Below are 21,621 nucleotides of genomic sequence, written 5' to 3'. Positions count from 1 at the left end.
ATGTCCTGGAGCTCTGCTTCCCCAGAGCCCTTCCCAACTAGGGAAAGAGAGAAGCAGGCTGGGAGTATGGATTGACCTGCCAATGCCCATGTTCAGCGGGGAAGCAATTACAGAAGCCAGACCTTCTACCTTCTGCATCCCACAATGACCTTGGGTCCATACTCCCAGAAAGATAAAGAATAGGAAAGCTATCAGGGGAGGGAATGGGATACAGAGATCTCTGGTGGTGGGAATTGTGTGAAATTGTGCCCCTCTTATCCTATGGTTTTGTCAATGTTTCCTTTTTATAAATAAAAAATTAAAAAAAAACAAGGGCAACAAAAGGGAAAACAAATAAATACAATTTTTTTTTTAAAAAGTACTAAGTTGGATAGAAAGAAACTCAGTAACACACACCTTAGTTGACCAGTCACCAATAGTCTGGAGGAGCTAGCACAATAAAACTATGTCCTGTAAAGCCCATTAAACAACAATTCAGACTTACTCTAATGTCTATGGGGCATGGCATTTTCTGGCAGTTAACTAATATCCACAACAATCAGCAGATATGTAAGTTGTCTGTGTTAACTATGATGTTCCCAAAAATAATAGCTTGCTGTTTTAACTGATGGTGACCTAAAATAAATAAGTCATATTTTCACTGCCCAGAGAACTTTTTGACTTAATAGTCCTACAGAATATCTAGGTGTTTAAAGACCTAAAACTAAAGTTGGTTAGCCCTCCCAGTAGCCATCACCACTTGGAGTGCTATAAATTAGAAATACTGGATTTGGATCAGAAAGTTAGCATGATAATTTTGCAAAAATACTTTCATGCCTGGGGCTCCAAGGTCGTAGGTTCAATCCCCAGCTGCACCATAAGCCAGAGCTGAGCCATAAGCCAGAGTCTCAGCCATGTTCCTGTAAATAAAAAAAACTGGATTTATCTTTCGCTCCTTTTGTTCCGAGTGGTGTGGATTTCCACTAGCCTTTGGCAATTTGCTAATGTCTAACAAGTTGGCACATTGCCAAGGGGACAGATTTCCTCAAAATGCCCCCTTCCTTCCAACCATGGTTTGAGCTTTGCCTCATAAGCACTTATGTAGCTAGTACTTTGCTAGGTGCTTTATTTTTAATAAACCAGCTCTAATCATCTTTAAAATAATTAAAGAGTTACCAATTTCTAACCTGGATCCCTTCTGTAGCCCAGTGTTCTAGATTCTTCAGAATAACAGGCTCAGAGCCATTTACCTTCATATCTATTAGTCTTTAACATTTAAGCAAATTCCCATTCACTTTTTTATCCAGCCACACAAACAGTATTATTTTGGATAATTAATTACCTAGTCTTTCTATATCCCAAATTCCTTAGCTGTGAACTACAGTTAAAAGATGAACATATTATTTGTGCTAAATTAGAAAACCAATGCCTTCCCTGGACATACATTATTTTTTACATTTTTATATTTATTTATTTATTTTTCCTTTTGTTGCCCTTGGTTTTGTTGTTGTTGTTGTTGTAGTTATTATTGTTGTTATTATTTATGTCGTTGTTAGATAGGACAGAGAGAAATGAAGAGAGGAGGGAAAGACAGAGAGGGAGAGAGAAAGATAGACACCTGCAGACCTGCTTCACCACCTGTGAAGCGACACCCTTGCAGGTGGGGAGCCGGGGGCTCGAACCAGGATCCTTATGCAGGTCCTTGCGCTTTGCGCCACCTGTGCTTAACCTGCTGCGCTACCATCTGACTCATACATTATTACTATATTTATTAGAAAAAAATAAAAGTGGCATTTATGGGGTCCTATACTGATTTCATCGACTGTGGGAAAAATAGTTTAGCACCTATAACAGGCATGGAATATGATGGATAAGTAAGTGAATAAGTCTGATGAATGGATAAGTGGATAAATGAACAAATGACACATTCCCTGACCTGAGTGGGTCTATGCAGAGGTTAGTTCAGTACAGAATGAAAAGCTTGGCCTCAGTCCCCTGTCTATGTCTATAGGACATGAGGGAGGAGCACTAAGTGAAATGACTGCCTTTGTTCTTCCTCAACCTATGGAGATCCCTTATCTCAATTGAGGCCTAGCTCCCATTCTCCCTTTGCCCACAAAGCTCTCCAATTATCATGTCCTTGTGTGTTATCATATAACACACAAGGACATCTCTTCCCACTATACACATTGCTGCTCTTAGATATCCTACACTATGACTTTGGTACTTAAATGTTCTTGCTTCCTGACCTTGCACTAGTGCCTCTCTTCAGCTAGGCTTGCCATTGCTTAGGAGCAGGAATTATATGTTGGCTACTTCTTGCATTCTCTAGTTTAGGATTGGGCACTTTACAAACTGCTCAACAAAAATGTGTTAGTTGGTGGGCTGATTGACTGATTGACTGTAGATTTACTTGACAGCTTTGAGTTTAGGAGCCACACAAGATTTAACGCAAGCCTTCAGATGGCTATCTGTTTCCACATTAGCCAGAAATCATGTGTAGTCTTCCAACTTTGAGCAGCAGTAGTCATCCCATGAAAGGGGCCCTACCAATTCTTACAACTCCCAGTGTTTTGGTAATTTGTACACTTCATTTTGTAACTTCAAAATTCTCCTTTTTAAATAGCTTTATTTATTTATTATTGGCTAGAGACAGAGAGAAATTGAGAGGAGTGGGGGATATAGAAAAGGAAAGGGACAGAGACACCTGCAGCCCTGCTTCACCACTCGTGAAGCTCTCCCCCTGCAAGTGGGGACCAGGGGCTTGAATCCAGGTCCTTTCGCCCTGTAACGTGTGCACTTAACCAGATGTACCACCACCTGGCCCCTAACTTGAAAATTCTCTTAAGAGAATTCATATGTAATAAGGAAAATCTGTGGAATGCTTTTTCTTTTCTCCTGTCTTGAATCACAAAGACATCTAGTATTTATGTGATTCAGGATAAAATAAATCGGTTTTCCTACTGGGAAAAAGTGCAAGTTTTATTATTTCCATTTTGCAAATGAGGAAATTGAGACAGAGGAAAATGACTTGCCTCAGGCCACACAAGTAATGAACAGCAAAGCAAAGTCTGAACTTCAGATCTTCTGAATCCAGGATCCTACCCCTTACCCTTACCCTGATTTGAGGTTTAAAACAAAACAAAACAAAAAAAACTTCTTTTGATCCTGACCCCTGAGGGGCATGTATCCATAACATCACCAGTTTTTCCCTTAAATTATATTTCTGTCTTTTATCTTTCCTCCCTCAACCACACACACTTTATATTTTATCCAGTTTCCTTCCTCCCTCCCTCCCTCCCTGCCTGCCTGCCTAGCTCTAACCCTTCCTCCCTTCCTTTCTTTCTATGTACATAAGGCATTATAAAAAAAAAAAAAGGAGGGGGAAAAAAGCTTCAAAAGCAGGGAAACGGGTCTTCAGGTGTCTATTTTTCTCCCTGTCTATCTTCTCCTCCCCTCTCAAATTCTCTCTGTCCTATCAAATATAAATAAATAAATAAATAAATAAATAAATAAATAAATAAATGGCCACAGAAGCAGTGGATTCGTAGTGCAAGCACCAAACCCCAGCGATAAGCCTGGAGAAAACAACAAACAAACAAACAAAAGCTATGGAGTCTTACAATTAATGTGAATGCCAGCTCTTCTACTTACCGTGAGAAGTTAAGTTTGTGAATTAATTTCTGCTGAGACTCAGTCCTCTCATCTTCTCATCTGCACAACACTGCTTACTGTAACAATCCAATGAGGACATATATAAAACACCTAGAGACAGCCGTATTTCCCACATAGCAGGTCCACTACCTCTCCTGTCCCAGCCTTGATCACTCTTTGACTTCAAGAGGTTTCTGAGATCCTCCCAAGCAATCCTGTCTCCACCCAGCAAGGCACAATCACAGGAATGGAGTGGTTGGGTCCTTGTCTCCATTCATTCTTCAGTCCTGTTATATTGATATCTCCCTGGCTGCAAATTTCAATTAACATAGAGCTCTAAACTCTCTATCAAGTCCTCTGAAGAGGATAAAGTCAAGACCTGGTAATTCCCCTGAGGCTCCAAGATGTCAACACTCTCCCTCTCCACCAGATAAGATGCCATCAAAAGCTGCCTACCTGCAGAAGTTTTCAGAGGAGTTTTTACTTCCACCAAACAGAAACATTAAGAGATGGAAAACAGTAAGACAGCTCAACAAAGGCAAGGCTTTAACTTGTCATCTTTCTCATAAGCAAAATGGGGCTGCAGCTATGAGACTCTAACCTCTATCCAGAATAACTAGTTGAACCAGCTTTATTCCCAGTGCTAACACATATCATCCCCCAACTCTCTGCCCCAAAAGAAAATAACAATTTCTGATGGACCGTGAAAAGCACTATAGGGAAACCTTTCAACATTTCCCAACCAGAAGCTCAAAGACAGAGATGGCCATACAGCTGGATATCTGCTGAGTGACATTAGGGTGGGGGACATAAGATACCAAAAAGGGTCTGTCCATCACTGGGCTTAACCCTTGATCCTGTCAAATTAGTCCCACCTCCAGCATTCCTCACAGATGTAACATTAAAAGACTCAAGTGAAAGTTAACAGACCATGCCGCATGCCTCCCTGAGAACATACCAGGAAGCAGCCACTTCTGGAAAGATAGGAAGAAGCATTATGGCAAAAAATAAATGCACTGTAAGAACTGCCTGCATTCACTGAACTGCCTGTTTTACTCCATCTTCACAAGTCCACAGTCTAGACAGAGTAAGGCTCCTCAGAGCCCTTAGCAATACTATAGTAAAGCAGAAATTTGCCCCCACAGAAGAAGCTGAAAAGAAACAGTAGCATACAGAGAAGCAAAGTGGTTTGCCCACATTATTGGGCAAGCTGATAATAAAGTATCAGGTATAGCCAGAAGAGCACACACATTACCATGCTTGAAGACCTGAATTCAAGCCCTTTTACCCCTATGTATAAGAGAGAAGCCTCATGAATAGTGAAGCAGCACTGCAGATGTCTCTCCTTTTCTCTGTCTCTTTTTCTGTCTCTCATCCTCTATCAAAAATTAAGTAAAAAATTAAAATGTAAAAATCATCAGAGTACTGGGAATGTGACAAAGGCTCTGTCCTTCATAAAGTCGACAGAGAGAGAGAGAGAGAGAGAGAATGAAATGGAGGTAATCCCCCTCAATTTGGGCTGTCAACTCACTGAGTATTTTTTTCAAACTCTATCAACCTTAACCCTCTGAGCTTCTCTCACCCTTCCTCCCCACTGGATCCATGGCTGAGCCAAAAGCTAGTACAGCAGACTAGAAGGGCCCATTGTGATCAAAGAAGGGGAAAAAAGTTGGGCTTTGGATGGAGGGCTAGACTGGCAATGAATGGACAAAGAGGAAATGGCACTTGAATGAGACGATCCAAAATGTAGGCCTCCAAAATCTGGCGTTACTGGGAGGGGACTGTGAGTCAAAGACTGACCATGTGGAAGAAGAACCAGTTAAATGCACAGAATATGTGTCCCTGTTGCTACTATCCAGTGCTCACTCTGACATGGCATGGTCACAGGCCTGTGTGGGTAAAGTCAAAGGGGAAGGGCAACTTCAGTACTCAGTGAAGATGGCTATGTGCCCAAGTAAACATGCCTGTGTGATGTGAGGAAGAATGGACCATCTTTCACTAAAATTTAATGCCTAAAACAATCTTTCTGCTTGGCCTATTTTCACTGGATAGAACAAAAGAGTGTAAGGACCCAAACATATGCCACCCCAGGTCTTGGAGCATAGTCTTTAACTAGGAAAAACAGCATTATCAATTATTCAATAATAACTTATTTAAAATCCTTCTGAAGAGAGCATGTCAGAAGAGCATGGGGAAGTAAAATATTGGCTCCACACAAGGTGAGTGAAAAGGGAGCAGGGCAGTGGCACACCCAGTTAAGCACACGTAGTACTAAATGCAAGGGCACGTGCAAGGATCCAGGTTTGAGCCTCCAGCTCCAATCTGCAGGGGAGAAACTTCACAAGTAGTGAAGCAGGTGTGCAGGTGTCCATTGTTCTCTCTCCCTCTCTATATCCCCCTAATCTCTCAATTTTTCTTTGATTGATCCAATAAAATGGGGAAAATGGCTACCAGGATTAAGTGGATTCACAGTGCTGGCACCAAGCCCTAGCCATTATCCTGGATGCAAAAAGGAGGAGGAGGAGGAGGAGGAGGAGGGGGAGGGGAGGGGAGGGGGGAGGGGAGGAGGAGGAGGAGGAAGAGGAGGAGGAAAAACTGAGTGAAAAAAAATCCAAGTACCAATTTCAGTCACATAATCTTGCTGATTACAAAATAACTCAGGTAAGCCTGGAATTCAGCTTTGGAAATTTAACCACAAATACACTACACACGCGCACGCGCAGGCGCACGCGCGCACACACACCCCTGGTTTCAGCAACAAAGATATGAGCACCTTCTTCTAGCGTTTGCCAGCACCTTGAATACTGGTAACAGAAACCCCGACAGTCTTCGCGGAGAGTCGCCGGCAGTTTCCTGCTTCAACAGCACTTGGACGGAACCGGGGCTCGTCCCCCATTACCCCAACCCTACCCCGACTGGCCACCCCGAACTAGCAGTCCACCTCCTCCTCACATCACCTGACGACCGCGTTCCCCTCACAGGTGGGCCACAACCACCACCAGAACGCTTTTATCAACCACCAGATCAACATGGAGCTCTATGCCTCCTACGTCTACCTCTCGATGTCTTACTACCTTGACCAAGACGCTGTAGCTTTGAAGAACTTTGCCAAATACTTCCTTCACCAATCCCACAAGGAGAAGGAGCACGTGGAGAAAGTGATGAAACTGTAGAACCAGCCTGACGGCCGGATCTACCTTCAGGACATCAAGAAACCAGAACGCGATGACTGGGAGAACGGGCTGAAAGCCATGGAGTGCGTGTTACACTTGGAAAAGACCGTCAATCAGTCACTACTGGAACTGCACAAACTGGCAACTGAGAAAAACGACCCCCACCTGTATGATTTCCTCGAGACTTACCTGGATGAGCAGGTGAAACGCATCAAGGAGCTGGGTGACCACGTGACCAACCTGCGGAGGATGGGCGTCCCCCCCCCCCCCCATGGCCTGGCGGAGTATCTCTTCAACATGCACACCTTGGGAGACTGTCATGAGAGCTAAGCCTCAGGCTGGCCAATCACAGGCACTGCGTGCATGCTGGGTTAGCCTTTCTTTCCCTTTCCTATAAGCTGTACCAGAACATCGACTTAAGTCTCATTTGTATCATTACTTCAAATAAAGTAATTTGGAAATAAATAAATACTAAAAAAGGGAGTTGGGCGGTAGTGCAGCCGGTAAAACGTAGGTGGCGCAAAGTGCAAAGACCGGCTTAAGAATCCCGGTTCGAGCCCCAGGCTCCCCACCTGCAGGGCAGTCACTTCACAAGCTGTGAAACAGGTCTGCAGGTGTCTTATCTTTCTCTCCCCCTCTCTTTCTTCCCCTCCTCTCTCCATTTGTCTCTGTCCTGTCCAACAACAATGGCATCAATAATAACTACAACAATAAAACAACAAGGGCAACAAAAGGGAATAAATAAATAAATATTAAAGTAATTTGGTAAACCCCTCCCAAAAAAAAGAAACCCCAAACTCACCCACATTTCTGTGCAACGGAAATCTCTATTTCTCTTATACCCAACTCATATTAGAACTATTTCCCAGTACATCTTTTGTAAATAAAGAGCCTGGAGTTTTGAATACAGTTTTCTGTAAATGGAATACTATACATGGGGTTATGTTCTATAACATGGAGACTGACTGTGTGTCATATATAGTCAGCAACTTTAATGTTCGCAGATATTCTTCCTCTCTCAGAAGAGAAAAATTAAGTTGAGAGGTTGCTCCTACAACGTCTAAGCAACAGATGATAAAAACAAGTAAATAAATAAATAACTGATGTTCTGGAGTTCTGACTTTGACACCTCATTAAATCTTCCTTCTTCTATAACATGAACAACTTCTCTGTAGCTTTTTGTATAAACACGTGCTCCTTGCAGTGAGTCAGGGTTTTTTTGTTTGTATGTTTATGTGTTTGTTTGTTTGTTTTGCCTTCAAGGTTATTGCTGTTGCTCAGTGCCTAGCTCTATGAATCCACTGCTCCTGGCAGCCATTTTTTGCAGTTTTATTGGCTAGAACACAGAGAAATTGACAGAGCTGGGGCAGATAGAGAGGGGAAGAGAAAGTCAGACACCTGCAGACCTACTTCACTGCTTGTTAAGTGACCCCCCCACCACCAGTGGGGAGCCAGTCCTTGACTTCCATACTATGTGTGATTGACTCAGTGCGACACCACCTGGGCACCTGCAATGAGTCTTTTCTCACACATCCTTTAAAACACTTCTCCTGAGGTTGGCCTGAGCTAAGAACAATTCTAAATACATACTAAAAGAGGGAATATGTCCCTCTGGAATCTATTATATGGTTATCACAGACACCTGTGTAGACAGAGGAGCTGGGTAGGTGTGGCTTAGCAATAACACAGAGACTTCCACTAAAAATACTTGCTTGTCATAGGGCTTTGGTGTGGCATGGTTACCAGAAAGGGCTGAAGTTTGGTAATTCAGCTATATTTGTTTGGTCCTACTCCACTTTGGCCAGACTCTCTTTAGTGGTATTGAGTTGTGGCCTCCATAATTCATTTAGAACATGGACATACATCCAGAGTGGGAGAAGAAAACAGAAAAGAAGAATGATTATCAGATTCTGTAAGGAACAGCTGAAAAGTGTCAGGACTCTGTAGCCTAGAAAAGCGAGACAAGAGGACATAGGCTTTATCTTCAGATCTCCCAAAGGCTGTCCTAAGCTGGAGAAAACACCCTTGTTCTGCTTGGTCTCAGGAGATAGAATTCAGGAAATGAACTAAGGATGCTAGAAAGGAAATGATTACAGTTCAAAAAAAAAAAAAAAAGCTGTCTGCAATCAAAACTTTCCAACCATGAAACAAGTTGCTTAGAAGGGGGTGAGCTCCCTACTGACTACAGAAGAGCAAACTCAGGGATATGGCAGAAAAGAGTTATGGACTGGTCAATACCAGATGATTTTCAAAACACCTTCCTCAAAAGAGTCTGTGATTCTCAGTCTCTTCCAAGAACAGTATTAAGTTAGCAGCTCTGAATGGCATTCTGCTCTTCGGTGCTTGGTGGAATGGGAAATGGTAGTGACAGTAGCACTTCACAATTGGCTCATCATTAACTTTTCTCAGAGAGGTCACCATCTTTTCTTTCCCTTGTCCTGAAGAAGCTCATAGAAACTGTGATGCTCCCTCCAGATAATCATTCTATAAGTGCCAATGTCAAGTCTGCATCGTTCTTTCATCTTTAAAAAAAATCCTGGATATTGTGGTACAGGAGGTGGCACAATGGATAAAGCACTGGACTCTCAAGCATGAGGTCCTGAGTTCAATCCTAGGCAGCACATGTGCCAGAGTGATGTCTGGTTCCTTTGCTCTCTCCTCCTATCTTTCTAAAAAAAGAAAAGAAAATCCTGGATATGTGCACCCCCATGTTCACAGCTACATTCTTCACAATAACCAAAATATGGAAGCAACCCAAATGCCCACCAACAGATTACTAGATCAAGAAGTTATTGGACATCTACTCAATGGAGTACTACTCAGCAAATTAAAAAGACAATACTGTGTCCTTTAGTTCAAAATGGATGGAAATTGAGGTGATTATGCTTAGAAGTGAAAGATAACTGCCAGATGGTTTCACTCATATGTGAAATATAGAGAACTGAAGCATATTAACTTGAAAATAACAAAGTAGTCAACCCATCTCTAAAACAGAAGAGTTATGGTGGTTATTCTTCAGGAGATGGGGGTACAGAATTTTGGAGGGGGTAGTGGTGTGAAACATTATTACTATTATTATTATTATTATTGTTTTACCAGAGCACTGCTCATCTCTGGCTTATGGTGGTGCAGGAGATTGAATCTTGGACTATGGAGCTTCAGGCATGAGAGGCTTTTTGCACAAACATTATACTATCTCTGTCACTCATCCCCTATTATCTTATAAACTTATAAATCACTATTAAGTTACCAATAAAAAAATACCAGAATGGAGGTTGGAAAGAGCAAGAGGTGAAATAACTAACATTTTTAAGGATAAGGTTCAAGCATCAACAGCTGGAGTTGAATCATTTTCTTTGATATTTTAGAGACAGAGTGTCCTTTTTCTTTATTTTTATTTTTTTATTTTGTTTTTAAATATATTTTTATTTATCTTAGATAGAGACAAAAGCTATAAAGGAATGGGGAAATATTTATGTATATATAGATAGATAGAGAGAGAGAGAGAGAGACCGAGACCTGCAGCACTGCTTCACCACTTATGAAGTTTCCCCTCTGTAGGTGGGGACTAGGGGCTTGAACCCAGATCCTTATGCACTATAAATGTGTACACTCAAGCAGGTGTACCATCACATGACCCCCAAGAGTGTGTCCTTTTTAACTTCAAGGAACACACACATGGATCTGAACAGGGTAGCAGGTGTATCAGTGACAGCTCAGAAGCCCCAAAGCATCATGAACCAAAAGTTCAGTCAAAGATTACAAGGCATACCATTCATTCTTTTTGTTATACCTCCCTACAACCTTTGTTGTATCTCTCTGTATAAATTTATATTCTTTATCCCTAAATGTCTACCTTCCACGTTATGGGAGGGGGTAGCATTCTGGGAATTGAGGCTCTAACAGTTCTAACTGGTTGAGGCAAAGTTGAAGAAGGAGATTCATTTAAGAAACCAGGCTGGACTAAGTTAAGCTCCCAAGAGTCACACCCCAAGAAGGTATTCATTTGAATGTCAAGCTCTGGTTTGAGAGCTGACCCAGCCTGTAATCCAGCTAAGGCATCACTGGAACTATCACTCCTAGTACAAAGCTACTTCTTCAGGGGACAAGTCAAATATGCAGCCAAATTTACTCCCACAACACAGCATTAACGTTACTTTACCAGCGTCCACTTGAAATCACAACTGCTTGTTCTAAAAATAAGATCACAGTGTGGATGAGGGCAGGATAAAAATCAACCTAAGGAACATATCCAAGAGAAGGGGTGGGCAGTGGCACACCCACTTGAGTGCATAAATTAACATGTGCAAGGATTCTAGCCTTATCCCCACACACTTCATGAATAATGAAGCGGGTTTGCAGGTGTCTCTCTCTCTCTCCCTCTCTATATGGCCCTCCTCTCTCAAATACTCTTTATCCTATCAAAAAGAGAGAGAGAGAGAGAGGAAGGAATGGAGGAAGGAAGGAAGGAAGGAAGGAAGGAAGGAAGGAAGGAAGGAAGGAAGGAAGGAGCGAGCCACTGGAGTGGTGGGTTTATAATGCAGGCACCAAACCACAACAATAACCCTGGTGTAAATAAAAATTAAAAAAAAAGAAAGGAAGGAAAAAAGAAGGAAGGAAAGATGAATGGATGGAAGGAGCACATTCTTCCGTTTCCCTAGGCTAAGGAGAGCAAACAGGATTACAGTTTACCCAATTCTCAGGTCATGTGTGATAATGACTGTGGGGCAAGTGTGTCTATGACCATTATACAAATAGAAACCTTGGACAAGAGAAAGGCTGGGGAGGTCTATCTGTGGTAATGCACCAGACTTTCATGCCTGAGGCTCCAGAAGTTCCGGGTTCAATCCCCAGCACTACCATATGCCAGAGATAAGTAAAGCTCTGCTGCTGCCCCCCTCCCCTGTGACAATAAGTATTTTTAAATGATATAGCAACATTGCTGCACATTAAGTGGGGGGAGGGGAGGTTTCTTTGTCCCCCAGGCTACTTCCCCAACCCATCTTAATCTCTTCCAAGGCAGTAAACTAACTCTCCCGCCTTCATTGTCTAGATGGAGGTTTTCACCAAGAATGAACCCGGATAAGGACAAATACAGGAGTTGTCTGCTGCCCTATCTTATTTCCCCCCCCCCAAGTTTCTTTTTTTCCCTTCTTAATATTTTATTTATTTGTTAATGATAAAGACAGGAAGAGAGAGAAAAAGAACCACACATCACTCTTGTACATGTGCTGCCAGGGATTCAACTCAGGACCTCATGCTTGAGAGTTCAAGGCTTTATCCACTGTGCCACCTCCCAGGCCACTCTTTTTAATTATCTTTATTTATTTGACAGAAACAGACAGGTATCAGGAGGGAAGGGGGAAGACAGAGAGGAAGAGAGAGATACCTACAGACCTAGTTTTACCACTTGTGAAGCTTTTCCTCTGCAGGTGGGGACTGGCAGCTTGAACCCAGGTCCTTGCACATTGTAGCATATAAACTCAACCAAGTTTACCACCCTCCCCCCTTAAAGTTTCCTCCTGCTGCTCTTCCTGCATCCCTTCACTGGTCTCTTTAAGTTTCTCCACTCTCAGCCAATCCCTAGGCACATTTACAAGAGCTCACCATGAGCATGGGAACTTTAAGCTATGTCTCAAGAACTCACTTTGCTTTCCTCCCACTCTTCTTTAAACACACACACACACACACACACACACACACACATTATAGGAAGATACAATCTGAATTTCTGAGACCTTTGAGAGGGCTTATTTAATTCAGAATCATTGGAGCCAGAACTCTGGAAAGATCACTCATTCTCATGCAGGATATTCTCTAGTGCAGGGAGCCAACTACATGAATCACTGTCTACCCTGTAGAGGAGAAATCCTAGGTAACAAAAAAGACAAATATCATTAGAGAATCTTCAGGGCACGACAATGGTGCACTTGGTTGAGCACACATGTTACAGTGTGCAAGGATCTAGGTCCAAGCCCTTAGTCCTAACCAATAGCCGGGGAATCTTTATGAGCAGTGAAGCAGTGCTGCAGGTGTCTCTCTTTCTTCCTCCCTCTAAATCTTCTCATCCCTTCTCAGATTCTCTCTGTCCTATCAAACAAAAGAAAATAGTAATTTTTTTTAAATGGTTGCCTGGAGCAGTGGGTTTGTCAAGAAGGCACAGTGCCTCAGAGATGATCCCGGTGGCAATTAAAATAATAAAGAAATAGGGAGTTGGGTGGTAGTGCAGGGGGTTAAGCACACATGGCACAAAGCGCAAGGACCGGTAAGGATCCTGGTTCAAACCCCGGCTCCCCACCTGCAGGGGAGTCGCTTCACAGGCAGTGAAGCAGGTCTGCAGTTGTCTATCTTTCTCTCCCCCTCTGTCTTCCCCTCCTCTCTACATTTCTCTCTGTCCTATCTAACAACAACAACAATAATAAAAAACAAGGACAACAAAAATGAAAATTAATTAATTAATTAATTAAAAATATAAAGAAATAAAGATGGAATCTTTACTTCATTGAGGCCAGCCTCCTTGGGTCAGTGAGGAAGTAAGAGATGCTACCCAAAGGTTAATGCCAAAATCATGAACCCAGGTCTCTGGTGGGCCATGTTCATTGAAAATATCATCAAAACCTATGGGAGAATAAACCACCCTTTAAACTTTGGTGTGATGGATACTACTTATTTACACATACTTATTAACAAGAGAGATGAGAACCATCAGCCTGGTATATACAATGCCAGGGATCAAACTTAGAACCTTATGCTTGTAGGTCAGGCATTCTAGCCACGGGTCCACATCCCAGATTGAAAAAAAAAATTTGCTTTTCCTCTTTGTCACTTGGTTGTCAAGAGAACAGCATACTAGTCTATTTGACTTGGAAAAGTGAATTCCCTACACAGAGGGGAATTAGAAGTATCCTTAAAGGGCAGAGGTAGGTAGCATAATGGTTATGCAAAGAGACCCGCATGCCTGAGGCTCCAGAGTCCTGGATTCAATCCCCCACACCATCATAAAGCAGAGCTGCTCTCGTGTGTGTGTGTGTGTGTGTGTGTGTGTGTGTGTGTGTGTGTGTGTGTGTGTGTGTGTGTGTGTGTGTTATATCCTTAAAGATGGATGATTTCCTCAACATGATCATTTCCTGGTCCAAAAAGTTTTTCAAGGTAAACATAAAGTCTATTTCCATACTCCATCACTTCTTTTTTTCCCCATAACTTCTTTTTCCCCCCAAAATCACCTTTTCTCCAATTCCCCCACTCCTATAATACCCCCACCTGTTCTACAAGAAATCTCCAAACATGTCTAGCACTCCAAAATTATTTGTAGACATCTTTCCCATGACACCAATGGAGGTTTTCCAATGTTTCCCACCATCGTTCTAGCACCTCACCTCTCTGTTTTTGTCTCACTTGAGATCATCACAAATGATGAGGTCTCACCAAAACAGTCCTCAATTAATCCTTGAACCTAGATCCCACCAGGGAACATTACCACCTAGTCCTCATCTACTGTAGAGCCAAAAGTTGGGAATGGAAAGGGTTACTAGTGTGGGAGACTGTCACGGCTGGACACATAACACTAAATATATTAGCCTGGGCTGAAGAGATATCATAGTGGTTCTGCAAAAGATTTTCATGCCTAAGGTTCTGAGGTTTCTGGTAAAATCCCCAGCACCACCATAAACCAGAGCTGAGCACTGCTCTGGTCTTTCCCACTTTTCTTTCCCACTGTGTATCTTTCTTTCACTCTTTCTTCTCCTCCTCTCCAATTAAAATAAATAAACAAAATATTTCAGACAGAAAGATATCATCCCATGTCTCCCCATTTACAAACTACAGTACTATCTGAAGAACCAAGAAATTACAGTAGCTGAAAATAACAATGGACAAAGAGCCAACCACTAATTCACAGTATGACAGGCAAGTCACCTAATGCTAGACAGCTTCAGTTCTCCATCAGTTTCTCCACAACATCTCTTGATTGACTCACAGAGTAGTTGGAGAAAAAGCTGGTTAAAGAAGGGGTGTGTTGGGAACTGGGCGGTAGTGCAGTGGGTTAAGTGCATGTGGTGCAAAGCGCAAGGACTGGCATTCAAGCCCCTGGCTCCCCACCTGCAGGGGAGTTGCTTCAAGGTGGTGAAGCAAGTCTGCAGGTGTCTATCTTTCGCTCCCCCTCTCTGTCTTCCCCTCCTCTCTCCATTTCTCTCTGTCCTATCTAACAACAATGACATCAATAACAACAACAATAGTAACTACAACAGTAAAACAACAAGGGCAACAAAAGGGAAAATAAAGAAATATTTTTTTTAAAAAAAGAAGGGGTGTGTGTAAGCACACTTTCAAAAGTTAACACTCCACGTAGTATAACAAAGCATCATCTTCCTCAGTCTTCACCCTAACCGGAAAGCCCAACAGGAAAGGACCAGGAGTGTATTAAGGAATTGACTATTAAACTATCAGACTCCTATTTGAGAATAAAGCGCTTGGGCTGGGGAAATGACATTATAGCTATGCAAAAGGCTTACAAGCCTCAACTCTTGAGTCCCCAGGTTCAACTGCTAGCATCATCATAAAGAAGAGCTAAGCAGTGCTCTAAGAAATATGTGTGTGTGTGTGTGTGTGTGTGTGTGTGTGTGTGTGTGTGTGTGTGTGTATGGAAGGAAGGGAAGGAAGAAAGGAAGGGAGGTAGGAAGGGAAGCAGGAAAGAAGGAAGGGAGAGAGGGGGATAGGAGGGAGGGAGGGAAGAAAGAAAGGAAGAAAAGAAGGGAAGGTGAGAGGAAAGAAGGAAGGAGGGAAGGGAGGGAGGGAGGGAGGGAGGGGGAGGGAGGGAAAAAACAAGACAAAACCAAACAATCACTACCCATTTGAACTTCACTGCTAGACATGGGGAGACCTAAGCTCAAAGAGGGCAAGTACTATATGCAGGATCCCAGAGCCAGTGAGTGGCCAAGCAGGAAGGAGAAGCCTAGTTTATAATCTGTTGAAGCAGTTCTCTTTCTATGCCCTTCCAACTATCGAGTGTCTTGGCAAAGAAAAAAATTAGATAACTCCCTCCAAAAAATGTACTGGGGGATCAGAAGATAGCTCACCCAGTAAAGGAGGAGTGTGTAGGAGGAGCTTGGTTTGAGGCTTGGTACCACATGGGAGAGTCATGAAGAACACCAAAGGAAGCTCCACAGGTGGTGGAGCAGTGCTATAGTCTCTTCACCCTCCCCAGCCCCTCACGGAAAAGATAGGCCAGTAGTAGTGGAATCATGCATGCATGAGGCTCAGCTCTGAAAATAAGAGTAGCTTTTTTTTAATGCCATGGCCCCTTTATATAATGCAAGGGCTAACAAGTGTGTGTGTGTGTGTGTGTGTGTGTGTGTGTGTGTGTGTGTGTGTGTGTGTCTTTTATTCTATGGAGCCAAGCTATGTGTGAGAGATGAGAGAACTGATTTGTACCCCTGCATAGCCAAATGAGTGTAATCATAATGAGCCTTCATATATTCAATAATAGAGGTCAACTGTACATTCACTGGAAAGGGAATCATTAAAAGGCACCCTGCCTCTCAATACACAAGTCACTTCCTCAACAGCTAGGCCAAAGAAACCCTCATCTACCCTCAAACAGTCCCCCAGCCAGACCACAAATTGCTGGCTGCCCCATACTTACTAACACCCCTGCCATGCCTGCACTAGCTCACAAAACAACCCAGCAGCAAGCTCTTTCTGGCAGTGTCTCTCACAAGGGGTCAAGCCTCTCGAATGCAGCTTGCCAGGATGGAGTAGAAATTCTGTGGGTGGTGCAAAGAGAAAAGAACGGAAGAACCACTAGACCATGGAGGGCAGTAGTCAGTTGTGACCTTTGAGAGAAGTGGGGGAAAAGAGGGGGAGAAGTTAAGATTCTGAAGTCCTTATGGCCAGGATTCCACTCCTCAAAGGGGTTGAAAGTGTTTTGGTTAGTTTGGGGGTGGTGTGTGGGGTGTCTGATTGCTCTCTCCAGAGAATTCTGGTTGAGAGTGATTTGGGTGGAGATGTGAAGGGTGGCAAGTGACAAAACCATTTCAGGTGGTTGCAAATATGTAGTATGGGGCAAGAGTTGCTCCTTGGAGACCTTCCAGCTGTTTCCTGACAGTTTGAAGAACCTGAAGATCCCACCCAATGTTCCCAGAAAACCCCTCAAAATGTCTTCCCTCAGGAGGCCAGGTGGTAGCACAGCGGGTTAAGTGCACATGGTGCAAACCGGAAGGACCAGAGCAAGGATCCCGGTTCGAGCCCCTATCTCCCCATCTGCAGGGGGGGGTCCCTTCACAGTGAAACAGGTCTGCAGGTGTCATCTTTCTCTCCCCCTCTCTGTCTTCCCTCCTCTCTGGATTTCTCTCTGTCCTACCCAACAACAGCAATGACAAAAATAACAATAACAACCAGGGCAACAAAAATGGGAAAAAATGGCCCCCAGTAGCAGTGGATTTGTAGTGCAGGCACTGAGTCCCAGCGATAACCCTGGAGGCAAAAAAAATAAAAACATAACTTCCCTCAGCACGTTTCAGACAGTTTAGGCTGACTGGTGCGCCTCCACCCCCAAGGTGTTTTTTTAAAAAGAGTGGCCATTGGGGTTCAGTGAATGTTTACCACTTAGTCCCAATGCAAACCTAAAACAGCAAGGTGGGGGTTTAGGGGGGTCGCCACCCCCTCTGGGGATGCGGCTGACCTTAAGAAGGCAAAAAAAAAAAAATTATTATCCAGTGAGTGAGTGACATTCATTCCCTGCTGAGAAGCCACAGCTTTCTATCTCCAGCCCAAACCCACTTCTTACTGACCTCAACTATAATTTGGGAGGCGGGGGAGCTTTTTCTGATTTGCGTAAAGAGAAACAAAAACTAAAAGGAAAATATACATACATACATACATACATGTGTATATACACACACGATATCTATATGTAGGGGAAAGTTCACGCGATCTGCTCACTTGGCAACTGAACGCCTCAAGGTGAGCTGTCCCGAAGTAAAGGCCCCCACAGCCCTCATCCTCACCCCGCAGGACAAGTGGAGGGGGACGCACTCGGTTTGGGGATTCTGCAGCACTTGGGGGAAACGTCTTGCCCCTGTCCTCAGCTGCAAGTTGGCTTCCAGCAGATCAGAGCCTCCTAAAACAAACAAACCCTGGCCGCAGCTCCAGCACAGCTGTGCTTCATGGTGCAAAAGTTTCCTCCACACATCTCAACGTGCAGGAAATCTCGCCGGCGCCGGGGCAGACTTGGGAGCAAGGACGGAAAGGCCAAGCCTTAACCCGTGGTGGCCAAAGTAGCAGCAGCAGCAGCAACAGCTCTCTGCCGCTGAACCGACGTGCGCGTGGGAAGTCAAGCTGTCCCAAGCCGCCACCGACGTCTCACTGGGTTCACACACCCGACCGTCGCCCTGCAACCTGTCCAGGCCAGACAGCCCGAGAATCTGCTCGACGGATGGGGCCAAAGCTGCTGAGGAAGTTGCCGCATCGCCGGCTTCTTCAGCCCCCTTCACTGTCCCAAAGGAAAGCGGGAACTTCCACGGTGAAACAACCCCCCCTCAAAAAAAAAAAAAAAAGCCACTACTTCCTTTAGCTCCAGCGGAGCAGCAGAGTAGGAGAGCAAAAAAATGGGCCCCTCGGCCCTCCCAGGGGTGTCTGCGCACAGGGCTCACCCACCTCCACCCCTCAGTCTGCGCCCCGCGCCCCTCCCGCCCCCACCGCGCCCCAGACCAGCCCAGCTCCCGCCACCCTTCAGGGGTGTCTGCGCCTGGGCTGGTAGCAAGATCCCTCCATGCTTGCCAATGCCCTACAGAGAGTTTTCCAACTCCAGCCAGGCCGAGTTTGCAAAGTTCGCCGTGTGAGCCCGCTTGCCCATTCAAAGTTGGGGCAACGCAAGGACTTGAGCCGCTGCTTCTTACCTTAGACACCGTGAGCGGTTCGCAGTGTTCCAGACCCCCCTTGAGAGTGAAGCCCCAGGGCGCCCCCCCTTGCAGCTGCACCGGGACGTACTGGAAGGAACCAGGCCGGTTCTCCATCCTCTGCTCGGCTCAGGCGCCGCGGGGCTCCTTAGCCGCGGGGGCTACGTAGCCTCCGCCCCCCAGCAGCGCCGCCACCTTCTCCCTCCCGCGCTACGCCACCCCTCACCGCCCCGCTCCGCCTACTATCCCGGCTGGAAACACTCCGGGCAGGGAGCGAGCGCAAGGAGGAAATGACTCGGAGTTGGGGGGGGGGGGGAGGGGGAAAAGTTTCTTAAAAAAAAAAAAAGAGGAATGAAAGAAAAGGGGAAGGCGGAGTGGCTAGCACTTAATGGACAAGAAAACGGAGCAATGGGATGGGGCAGTCACTGGGCCCTCGCCTATAGGAACGCTGGGGAGTGGGAACAAGGCGAGGCCTCACATCAATTGTTACATTGTTTCATTCAAGCAGGCCCCCTCTTTGGTCCTCCTCCTCACTGCCGGGTTCCCCGCCCCTCCAGCCTGTGGAGGCGAAGGGGAGGTGAAAGTCATTAGTGTGGATGGCCCCGGTGGCCGAGTGGCCTGGAACACTGGTTTCCTGATTAGCAAGCTCGTGTTTCTCAAACTGCCTTTTTCTTCTGAATGTCCTGAGACCTGGGTCCTGGGAGGGGTTAGAAGGTTGATAATGTGCGGACCTTGCCAAGAAGGGTGGAAAGTAAAGTACATAGCAGGCCAGTGAACACAGTGGTGCTGTGTGCCTGGGCTGGTGTGTGTGTGTGTGTGTGTGTGTGTGTGTGTGTGTGTGTGTGTGTGTGTGTGTGTGTGTGTGTGTGCGCCTGGGCTGGTGTGTGTGTGTGTGTGTGTGTGTGTGTGTGTGTGTGTGTGTGTGTACACGCGCGCTAAGGTGTGTGGGATCATTATGAAACATCCTCTTCCTCATCGTATGTTTCAAATAAAGAAACACTTTGAGGATGCCCCAAGGCCCAGGCTCAGCCTCTCCCTGCCTTAACTCTAGCATCTGTGGGTAGCACTGTGCTTGTGTGCTTTGCAGCCATCTGGAGTTCTACATGGCCTTGCACTTGCCTCACTGACTGAACCAAACAAGGAACCAGCAAAGTTTTTGACAAACAGTATTGCCTCCAATCATATACAGCCCACAGAAAAATGCACATCCTTCGATAATCTGGCCAACTAACAAAATTATGCCTTTTGGAAGAATTAGCTATCAGACTCTTCTCATCCATCTGTTCTTGTTTCTGGGTGGACTTTTAGAACAGACCAAATACTTGAAGTGGTCTCCTTGAAAAGCAGACTTATGGTTAAATCTTAATGCTACTCTCTGGCTCTGGTCTAAACTACTTAGCGTCTGTCTCTCTCTCTCTCTCTCAGTCTCTCTCTCTGTCTCTCTCTTTCTCAATTCTTTTCTCCGGAGCCATATACACAAACAGCTAGTTTTTCAAAGCTCTCACACCAGCTGGGACAGTTTTGATGCCTCAGTTGTGACAAAACAGGAAGGACATATCATCCTCCCCCCACCCACCCCAGTCTCTTGGCCTTTTGTTATGCAGCTTCTCCCTCATTGTCAAGGAGCCCACAACAGCCTAACTTCCACTCAGCTTTCAGCAGAATTTTCACTCTGATTTTATTCCCTCACTTGTCATTGTCATTGTCTCCAGAATGAGGCAATTGGGCTCCAGAAGTCCCTGAAACTTCTCTCACAGGATCTGTCCTCCTCTAATCCTTATCTCTCGATCTCCTGAGCTTTCTACATGGAAAGCTGCCGTCTGTGTGTTTACAGTTCATCTTTTTAAACTTATTAGAGATGAGTCATGTGGGAAACCACCTTTAATCTTTCAGACTTTTAGATGTGTAAAGTTCAATCAGATCACCTTCACTGTTGTTACATCTCTCCTGCCAGAAAGAAGAGAATTTGAGAGAGAAAGAAAGAAAGAAACTACACTTTTTAAAATCAATTTCAACTTATTAAAAGTGAAATTACATTCTAACATCATATGAGTTTCAGGAGTGCATCACTACCTATAAGTCACATGTTTATCTATAGTATAACATGCATTTACTCTGTCCTGTCTTGAAACTGAGAATTCCTTCTCTTTTTGGAATAAGGTTCCTCTATCTCTGTGATTATCACTCAGTAGAACTCAGCATATTTCAGTCTCAACATACTGAGGTCTGTAAAGTTCAGCTCACAGGAAATGTAGTCATCACACAAGGACTGCTAGAATTATGTGTCTAGACTAGAGGAAAAAGATTTGGAATCAGGAGACACAGGTGAGTCCTGGATTTGTCACTAACTAGATGGGTGACCTTGGGCAATTCAAAATCATTTAATTGCTTGCAGTCTCATTTTCCCTTCTGTAAACTTTAGCCAATTAGCCCTGACCTATGTAGCCCTCAGGCCTTTTGAAGACTAAAATGAAATAGTACATATGAAAATAGTTTGATAAGGAAAAAGTAAAGAAAAATGCTCACAACCTTATTATGAAAATAAGCACTGAACTCACACTTACGCATCTGTTTTCATTCCTAGACTTACTATATACATTGATGTCTTATTCTAATCTTTCCCTTCTCTCTCTCCCTCTCTCTCTTTCTATATATATATATATATATATATATATATATATGTATATATATATATATATATATATATTGCAGTGGTGCAGTGGATAAAGCATTAGGCTCTCAAATGTAAGATTCTGAGTTCAATCCCCAGCATCTCATGTGCCAAAGTGGTGCTCTAATTCTATCTCCCCGCCCCTCTCAGGAAGACTGCATAATAGTTATGTAGAAGACTTTCTGAGCTTCTGAAGTTCTGGGTTCAATACCTGGGGCCAAGAAGAGCACAACGGAGGAGTTATTGTTCA

The 21,621-nt window shown here is 44.2% G+C and overlaps 1 protein-coding gene and 1 pseudogene across 3 annotated transcripts in view; one reads left to right on the top strand and one right to left on the bottom strand.

Moving 5' to 3' along the window:
• The window catches only part of SHROOM4 (shroom family member 4), a 291,392-nt gene extending 272,462 nt beyond the window's left edge, over nt 1-18,930 (bottom strand). The window contains exon 1 of one of the 3 annotated variants that reach the window (XR_009547655.1): nt 18,701-18,930. Coding sequence is in view for 2 of the 3 variants with exons in the window: in XM_060183567.1 (XP_060039550.1) it covers nt 18,701-18,817 (117 nt within the window). In the remaining variant the exon portion in view is untranslated. The remainder of the gene's footprint in view (nt 1-18,700) is intronic. The other 2 variants (XM_060183567.1, XM_060183566.1) reach the window with 2 other exon arrangements.
• Nucleotides 4,069-7,274, top strand: LOC103123270 (ferritin heavy chain-like; annotated as a pseudogene).
• Nucleotides 18,931-21,621: the final 2,691 nt, after the last annotated feature.

The sequence above is a fragment of the Erinaceus europaeus genome, chromosome X (assembly GCF_950295315.1).
Source record: "Erinaceus europaeus chromosome X, mEriEur2.1, whole genome shotgun sequence".
Classification (NCBI taxonomy): domain Eukaryota; kingdom Metazoa; phylum Chordata; class Mammalia; order Eulipotyphla; family Erinaceidae; genus Erinaceus; species Erinaceus europaeus.
This window is presented reverse-complemented; position numbering and strand designations above follow the sequence as displayed.